Source organism: Medicago truncatula, chromosome 5 (assembly GCF_003473485.1).
Source record: "Medicago truncatula cultivar Jemalong A17 chromosome 5, MtrunA17r5.0-ANR, whole genome shotgun sequence".
In the NCBI taxonomy this organism is placed as follows: domain Eukaryota; kingdom Viridiplantae; phylum Streptophyta; class Magnoliopsida; order Fabales; family Fabaceae; genus Medicago; species Medicago truncatula.
This window is the reverse complement of record NC_053046.1, coordinates 38,105,940-38,115,284: the sequence shown is the minus strand read 5'-3', so window position 1 is coordinate 38,115,284 and position 9,345 is coordinate 38,105,940. Positions and strand designations below refer to the sequence as shown.

At 31.2% G+C, this 9,345-nt stretch overlaps 1 protein-coding gene across 2 annotated transcripts; it reads right to left on the bottom strand.

Annotated features, from left to right (window-relative positions):
* Positions 1-3,934: 3,934 nt before the first annotated feature.
* On the bottom strand, positions 3,935-8,151 carry LOC11429823 (vacuolar protein sorting-associated protein 29). Of its 2 annotated transcripts, XM_039834477.1 has the most exons (5): positions 7,999-8,124; positions 6,798-7,400; positions 6,321-6,489; positions 5,213-5,350; positions 3,935-4,596 (listed from the first exon to the last, which is right to left on the bottom strand). In XM_039834477.1, exons 3-5 carry the CDS (start codon positions 6,450-6,452, stop codon positions 4,294-4,296), a joined length of 573 nt encoding a protein of 190 aa, XP_039690411.1. In that variant the 5' UTR covers positions 6,453-6,489; positions 6,798-7,400; positions 7,999-8,124; the 3' UTR covers positions 3,935-4,293. The 2 variants fall into 2 exon arrangements, with proteins under 2 accessions (XP_039690411.1, XP_003616891.1); XM_003616843.4 differs by lacking the exon at positions 6,798-7,400 and having other exon boundaries at positions 7,999-8,151.
* Positions 8,152-9,345: the final 1,194 nt, after the last annotated feature.

The following is a 9,345-nucleotide window of genomic DNA, read 5'->3' as shown; positions in this document are numbered from 1 at the left end:
TGTAATTATTTAAAAATGGGTTGTATTGAATTTGTGTTAATCACACATGAACAATACAAATGAAATGAATACATAATGTTTGACATCATAGTAGGTGCATAAAAATCACGACGGTCTACCGTGATTTTTTAAAACTACATTTTGTAACTTTTGTAAAATCACGAGCGAGTCAACGTGATTATAACATACCTACATGATTATAACATACCTTCGGTAATATCAAACATTCACTTAAGTTATTTCTTATCAAGAGGGTCATTCAAGATGCTATAACTTCTCCTAGGTTTATGTAAATATATCTCACCTCCCCTCTGTTTTATCAAACTACAATAACTCCCCTTTCTGTTATACTCCATCCACCTCAGTTAAGAAAACACTAGCTTTTTAGTTCAAGAATGAAAACGCATATTCCAAAAAAATAAACAGAGAAATTAATATATATGCCCTAGAAATCATAGACGCATGGCCACATCAACAAGCCCAATAATCATAATACCAGCAACTAATATAAACCTACAATGTACAAACTACATGAAAAAAATAAAAATAAGTAAACAGAAAAAAAAAAAAAAAAAACTTCAAAATCCCAACTACCTAATTAATCACTATCTGAAAATCTTCCTTTCTTCCCCAAATCAAATGTTGTTCTAGCTTGTTCATCAACACCACCATCAATGTCGTCAAGATCGAGATCTGATTCTTCGTTGCTTGATAATCCTTTTGGTACCATCAAATTAGAATTGTCATCCATGACATAGTCGCCACCACTATAGTTAACATCATGAGGGATGATGTCACTAATATAAGAAGAAGAAGATGCTCTCATCATATTATTATTTTCACTATTGGGATGATAATAATAATTAGGAACATCACCAACATTGTTATATATTGGGATATTTGGAATTTGAGAACTAGTATAAGGTAAGGAAGAATGAATATGTTGTTTTTGTTGTAAATCGTTACAATAAGCTAGTAACGTTTTTACATGATCTAACTCTTCCATAGACTGCTTTAACATACCTCCATAATCCATAATAACACCAAGACATCCATGAACGGGAAATTTTGCACGAATATCCGACTCAATAATTATGGATCTCATCGCAACATCTTTTTGATCATCATCCTTGATATCTTTTAGTATCCTTTGTATGTTGGAAACACCAAACAAACGATGAGCGTTGCTGAACATTTTTGGTTTATCGGCCGGGAAATAAGGAGCTAAAGGACACTCACTTGAACACTTTCTTCTTTGATACTTGCATGCTGCACAAGCCTTGTTTGGTTTGATGATATTCATTGGTAGGAGTGAATAGGTTTTCAAAACAAACAAAAAGGGGGAAAAGTGGGGTTTCTTATAGGGTTGAGAACAAATAAATTAGGTCTATAAATTAGGAATGAGGGGGAAGACAGCTTTTCAAATCGATAAAAATGACACGCAATTTTTTTTAAAATTTTGTTTTTTACGAACTTTTTTATTTTTAGAAAAGAAAAAAAAAAACTAAACGTCTACATTCACTCAACTAGCCGATAAATATCTCGATTCTCAACAGATAAACATAAAAGTAATTATTTATACTTTATACTATAACTAATTCTTTTTTTAATACTACATCCTTAAAAAAAAAAATATTCAAAAACAATTATCTTCTACAAACAATATACAAAAGTTGAAGTACAACAAAATTTCATAATTGTCATCTTTAAAAATCTTCTTAATTTTACATGGCATAGGTCATTTTGAAAAATTTAATTTAATTGCTTTTAATTTTTTTAAAATTAATTATGGATAATGGTCATCACAACTGTAACAAATAACTATGATATTAATTAATTTATTAAAAAAATTACGGGTAACGGTCATCACAAGTCTAAAAAATTTTCACGGAAAACTATAAAATCAATTTATTTGTTTTTTAAAAAATGACATTAAAACAAATACTATGGAATTATCCACGGATATAACAAATTTCCACGCAATATTGTTTTTTAGATTTAAAATTAATAAATCTTTGGAATACTTTAAAACATTATTTGTTTTTTAATTAAAAACAAAAAGGTGTAGCCATTTTTTTCTCTACAAACAAAATTGTAACTAATTTGCACATCCACGGATCAATAGTTGAAGTACAACAAAAGTTCATAATTGTCTTCTTTAAAACTCATGATCTCCTTAATTTTATGTGCATAATGGTCATTTTGCAAAATTTAATTTAATTGTTTTTTTTAAATTAATTATGAATATTGGTCACCACAACTGTAACAAATTTCCACAAATAACTATGAAATTAATTAATTTGTTATAAATAATTATGGATAATGGTCATCACAAGTCTAACAAATTTTCACAGATAACTATAAAATCAATTTATTTGTTTTTAAAAAAATGACTTTAAAACAAATACTATGGAAATATCCACCTGATATATAAAAAAAATCCATGCAATATTGTTTTTTAGGATTCAAAATTAATAAGTCTTTGAAATACTTTAAAACATTATTTGTTTTTTAAATAAAAACAAAAAGGTGTAGCCAATTTTTTCTCTACAAACAAAATTGTAACTAATTTTTACTTCCACGGATAGATGGATATAACAAAAAAAATTTGTTTTTTGGATGCAAAATTAATAAGTCTTTGAAATACTTTTAATTTTGATTTTTTTTTAATCTACTAATAATATTTAAAAAAATATTAAAAAAAACAATATATAAAAATCAAAACCAAACAAAATTTCATAGTCGTCCTTTTTGAAAATCAATATATTATCATGATAAATACGGACAACTATCTTTCCATTTGATTTTGGAGATATAAGAACGTAAATGATAACTACATACAACTATCTTTACATTTATCTAACAATTTGTGATATTAATAACACTAAATGTCAAATTTGTAATTTACACCAACTAAGCCGGTGTTTCAATATACTGCCTTCCATTGCACTCTCACCGCTAAAAACTAGAAGCTACTATACACAGCTTCTGCGTTGCCGTGATTTCAATCGTGATTTTGGGTAAATGAGACGCCAATCTAAACAAACTATAAATACCATCTTATGATAATAACGAAAAACAAATTACTGTATAAATTGTGTCAACAAGTCCTACTAGTAACATACATGCAACTACGTTATTGTAAACTAATGCTAACATTTAACAAGGTGTAGATTGTGGATGTTTCTAATAATTATCTGTTTATGAAATAGAAATTATCATGTTACATGTTGTCTCTTCGGTGGAATTTAGTATGGGAAATGCTATTTTTTCTCACCATGGAAAAGTTGTTTTTGAACCATTTGATTTAAGAGGAACATTGATCTTATGATAGTCTCTTCACACTTGATTTTTTTCTTCCCCAACCCTTCTCTCTCTCACATGTCTCTTCCACCCACTATCACTCTTCTCTCTCCTCTGTGCATTCTTCTTCATATTTTTCTACGTTTGTTAGTTGAAAACAAAATAATTCTTCCATCTCTTCTACTTTATATTTTTTGGTTGTGGGTTTAGAATTAAATTCCATTTTATGATTTACACAATTAGAAACTATGGACAGAAATTAAAGATTGAAAGTAAGTTGTGCAAATTGAACTAAAATAATTCTGGAAAAAAATGGCATTCATATCTTTTTCAAGAGGAATTTTTCAGATATGAACATTTGTTTGTGGTTGTGGTTTTCCAGACGAAATACATGGCAGATCTGATACGTTTCGGTTGATGCTATAGCAATCTTTAACCAAAATCAAAAAGCTTCTCATATGGGTTTCGCATCTGAAGCTTTCCTTGAAACTATAGTTGAAGAGTTTACTTCGGATCAAAAAGCTTCTTCCCTGGGTTTTGTTATGCTATGTTTCTTTATGTATTGGAAAAAAAGATGTACAAAAGTAAAAGTGCGGTTTAGTTTGTGATGTTGTGGGAGAAAAAAATCAAGTGTGAAGAGACTATCATAAGATCAATGTTCTTAAATCAAATGGTTCAAAAACAACTTTCCCATGGTGGGAAAAAATAGCCTTTCCCATGCTAAACCCCACCTGTCTCTTCTACTTAACAAACATTTTGTAGCATAAGATCTCTAGACCAATCACTGGTAAAAGGGGTACACAGAACCATTGCTAATCAGTCACATAAGTTCCTCACAGATCACAAATTTTCAAATCCTAAGATATTGCCAAATAGATGTGTTTCAAACTTCAAACAATAACATCCATATGAACTTTGAAGGAGAGAGAAAAAAAACACTGAACAACCAAATAGAAAAGGAAAGATAAAAAGAAACTAAGACCCAAATGTTCAAAGAGCAGGGACGCTTGTCGATGTTTTCTTAAAATCAATCTTGTCAACCTTAACCTCTCCATCAATAAGTTCATATACATAGACCACGACACGCAGAGCATCGATGTCCATGAGCACAAAACTTGGGTTCACGTCATAGGTCATGCTGCTGTAGGCACCAGATGCAGAACCTGGATTTATAACCACACCACCCTCATGTTTGTAAGCAGTAAACTGATGGGTGTGACCTGTGACAAGGATATCTACATCAAGCTGTCTCTGTAGCATCGCCAGCGAGTCCAGGTCTCCCCATGGAATAACCTTCACAACCATTGTATAGCAATGCATATCAGAAGTCAAAACACAGTTTTTTGGTTCATAATCATATGAATACCAAAACATCATTAAGGAAGATGGAAAAGAGAATATAATCAAACCTATACAAGTGCAATCAAAAGTAACATAATGGCATAATTATTCATCTCGGATTGATGATGTATCAAGGCAATCTATGGAGAGGAAATGCTAAAGTTGCCTAAAAACATAGACCTAGATCATGAAACCCCTAGTTGAAAGTGCAGAGGAAATCCTAAACTGGTACTCCCTCCGTTCCATTTTAGTTGTTGCTTTAGGGTTTTTATACCAAGACAACCAATAAATTTTGTTGCTTTCAATCTTTTATTTTATTTTATTTTTATTTTTATCTTTTTGTATAATACTTTCAATCATTTATCATCTCATTTCATTTACTTTTCTCTCTGCAATAATGAACTGAAGGTAATATTGACAAACAATAACTAATGTTGCATTAAACTTTGATAACAACAAATAAATAGGAACAAAAATTTCTGCAAATGCCACAATTAAAAAGGAGCAGAAAGAGTAATCGCTAAAATCAAAATAGGGAAAAAATATCAAAGTCAAAATAAAATCACACCTGATGACCATGGCACAGTCCCAACTTAAATTGGCCAATGGTTAGTGTCTTGGTCTCTGGATATCTTGAATCTTCATCATACTCACCACGAGTTATATGCAGGTCAGGACAAAGAGTCTTTAGGTAGTCATGGACTTCCTGAATTTAAATGCCATAAAACTTATCTTAGAAGTTCAATCCTAAAAATGTTCGACTTTCAAATCATCGTATTAGACAATGGAAATAGAAATAAATATCATATAAATATTAAAAATAAAACCATAACAAACGTACTGTACTATTGTTGATAGATGCAGAAAGATAATAGGTGTAATACAAAGGGAGTAAATAATGCATGGACTAAAGTTTTGCTACAATCCTACAGCAGTAGTAGTAGCCATGCTACGTAGGCAGGATAGTAAAATAACCTGCAATCATTATTCAACTACTTTCTTGTCATCAATAGCATAGTATCACTGATCTCAAGGGAGGTGGTCAACCAGTTTTATATGCATAAAATATGGTTAGAAAATCATAATATTGTATGAAAAAATTAACAAGAAAAGAAGGTAAAGGAGTCAATTATCAAAAGTTCAACACGCCCTTTCGAACTAGTGGGCACGGCATGTTAGAAAACCAAGGGGAAGCCTGTCAAGCTCCAAAATGGCTTCACCACCGGCCACAGGAGCTGTTATAAACTTTCCATAAGAGTACCCAGGATTACCCAATTTTATCAGTTGTTTAATAGTCACCAGTTTTCCACCTAACTAAGAAGCTTGGACAACGATACAGAAAACATACAAAATGTGACAACACAAAATTTGAGGTGTCCTACAGCTAAATGATCTAGTACACATACATTGTAATGAGTTAATGTTTCCTAATGAACTCGAATTCTACAACTACAAGATCTTATGAGAAAAATATGCATTTAACACACAAAAAACACAATTTAGTTATGATTCCATGATAAGCATTAAGATGTCCTTTGATTCATATGGTCAACCCCAAGAGGTAAAATATTCAGACCATTGCAAATATTGAATTAGAAAAGTATAAAGTAGATGCAACTGATTATGCAACTGTTAAACTGAATCAGTAATAGTTATATCGAATAAGATGGACATACTTTAATACACAAGTTTCCAGTACAAATGATGTGCTGGATCTTGCCAGGGACAAGCATGGATTTGAACTTCGCAGGAATATCAGGCGCCCTATGGGGTATGTGCATATCCCCTAGGGCCAAGACCAGCACCATCCTCAATAATCAAAAACTGAAAGTTGACTTAGAGAACCTGCACAAACAAAGTATTTCCTATAAACAAAAAGAACAGCGACTAAACTAGTAAATTTTGTAGAACTTTATTCATTGAAGACAAGAGAGGAACACATAGATAGCATAGCATATGAAGTTATAGCGGATAAGCTAGTGAATTGAATTTGAAGTGTTTGATAAAATTGGCGGTTGAACTAGCTGATAAATGTAAAAGTGAGACAAACAATAATTCACTATGATATAAACTCAGACACACTTCAAGTTGCGTCTGGAAAACGCTTTAAGCTAGTGAAACACACTATAAACTAGTGGGAAAAAGATGATTACCAAAACCTCTATATTGAATATTTGATTCTGTAAGTTTATCCGCTATAAGCTAGCAGTTTTGCCTTGCCAAACAGAGCCATACGAGAACCAAGGATAAGACATCTACTTGAAAGAGAACAAAAGCAAGCAAGCCTAAAATAACCCCAGCAAGCTAATTAAAAAAGAAAATTATACCAGTCTTCCTACAAATGTCCAAACAGGAACCCACTTTGGTAAAACCATTATCTGAATACCATAAGGTGGCTAAGAAGATTAATTTATCTTAAGAGTTAAGCTAACATCAAAGAATTATCTATGAAATTTATGACATTCCTCTCCAATCTCCATTCATAAATAAGCACCAAGTTAAAACACACATCGTGTTTGACAGGCCCCGAGAAGCGTCGGGAGCATCAACAAGCTAACGATCAGGGCCAACATGATTGGGACACCACATGATCTCCACTCAAAGTATTAAGGCATTGAGAATATGGGCCCCCTCTCTTATATATATCCTCCATTCAAATCATTCATAGTCAATGTCAGACTAACCCACTCACACTTGAACTCCAATAATCTCCCCCCAATTGTGAGTTTCCGGCATCACTATATGATAGCAAAGACCTTGCCAACAACAAAAATAATACTAGTCAACTATGAAGCACGGACACCAAACACCGACACATAGACACCAATAATAATTTGAGCAAATGACATAATCAAACACCGACACATAGACACCAATAATAATTTGAGCAAATGACATAATCACATGTGTCAGAAACCGGTCACACTTTCGATCAGAAGTGTTGACTCCAAAGATTGTGCATCCCTAAAGAGTTTTTCCTATCCTCATTACTAATCTCAAAACTTCTAAATTAATTTCAAATTCAATTCATAGAAATGTTAAGTTGTGACTATACATCTATCGGATCTAGAATATCAAGATTCTTGTATTTGTTATGTTAATCTTAACAATGATTTTAAACTTTTGAAGGGTATGATCTACAAAATAGAAATTTGTAATACAAACACAGACTTTCTGAGAAAATTGTCCAATCAAAAAATCATTCAGTGGTGTAATATTATTAAATTTGATTTTAACTAGTTTTAATTGATCACTTCTTTACAAATATATACAGTATAAAAAACAGGAATTGAAGAAGTAAGAGACGGAATCAATCGAGAGAGAGAGAGAGAGAGAGAGAGAGAGAGAGAGAACCTTGTTAATGGCGGAGAGGAGAGAGAGTTGGGGGAGTCACTCGACTGATCGGAAGGTGGGCGGTAGAATCAAAACTTAACACCTGGAGGAGAGTGGCACCAATTCCACGTCAGATCAATTTCACTAATTATTTAGGACAACCTCAATTAAAAGCATTTGGGCACATTTAAATCAAATGAAAAACAAGTAAAACAAAAATAATTTAATCACATCAATATCAAATTCTTTTTGCTAGTTAAAAGTTATTTATAATTTTCTTTTTTGAAACAAAACCTTGTATTAACAAGCTTTCAAGTAAGAAATGGTTCTTTAAAAAAAAAACGTAAGAAGTGGTTAATTAAATAACATAAAAAGATTTTAAAACACAAGAATACAATTCAATTCCCTTTATGTTTTCCACCACCTTCACAACTCCAACAATAGGAAACACTACAAAAATAGCTTATTTTTATATAACAACTACATAAACTAAAATTGATATGAACACATATTTCTTTTAATGGTTTTCTTTGAATTAAATAAAGAATAAAAAGATTTGATATAAAGAAGGGGAAACTCTTCTATAGACTCAACTCCAAGTATTTTACATTTAGATAACACTTAGAATAAAGAAAAAAAATTAAAATAAAATTATAAAAATAAAATTTAGTATTAAAAAAATGAATTGATTAAATAATTGAAAACTGATCAGGAGATTCGATGAAAAATAATTTATTCTTGAATCTTCATAATATTGCAAACCAAACTAAACATGATTATCTATTTCAATGACACCAACAATATAACAAAAAAAAAATAATATAACTTTTTTAATGATACCAGCAACAATCTTTATTATAGAAAAAATTGTTTAAACGAATAATTGGGATAATAAAAAAATTAAATATAAATATACTCATTTATTTTGTTAAACCTTTTAAATGAGAGGGAGGGACGATATTGTCAAGTCTAGTCCACTATATATAAAGTGATTTTTCCCTCTAACATAAGAAGGACTTCATCCACTATAATCCATGATTTCGGTACCCAAGGTTTACATCTCAAGATTTCACGAAGCATCAATATTTTTTAAGTCCATTATCCCATCTTTTACCCGGTTAGTCATCCATGATAAGGTACCTACCAACGATCCTGGCTTGTACTAGTCTATGAAACCCGAATGCATGGTATGGGTGTGGGTATAATATGATACGATAAGAATACTCGGATACACGAAATTTTAAAAATTTAGGACAATACGGCTAAGATACGTTAACAAATTTTTTATACTAAAATTTATATGCATGTAAAATTCTTGAAGAAAATAAGGATCAATTACTCTTCATTATTCTTTTTTTTTTTTTGGTC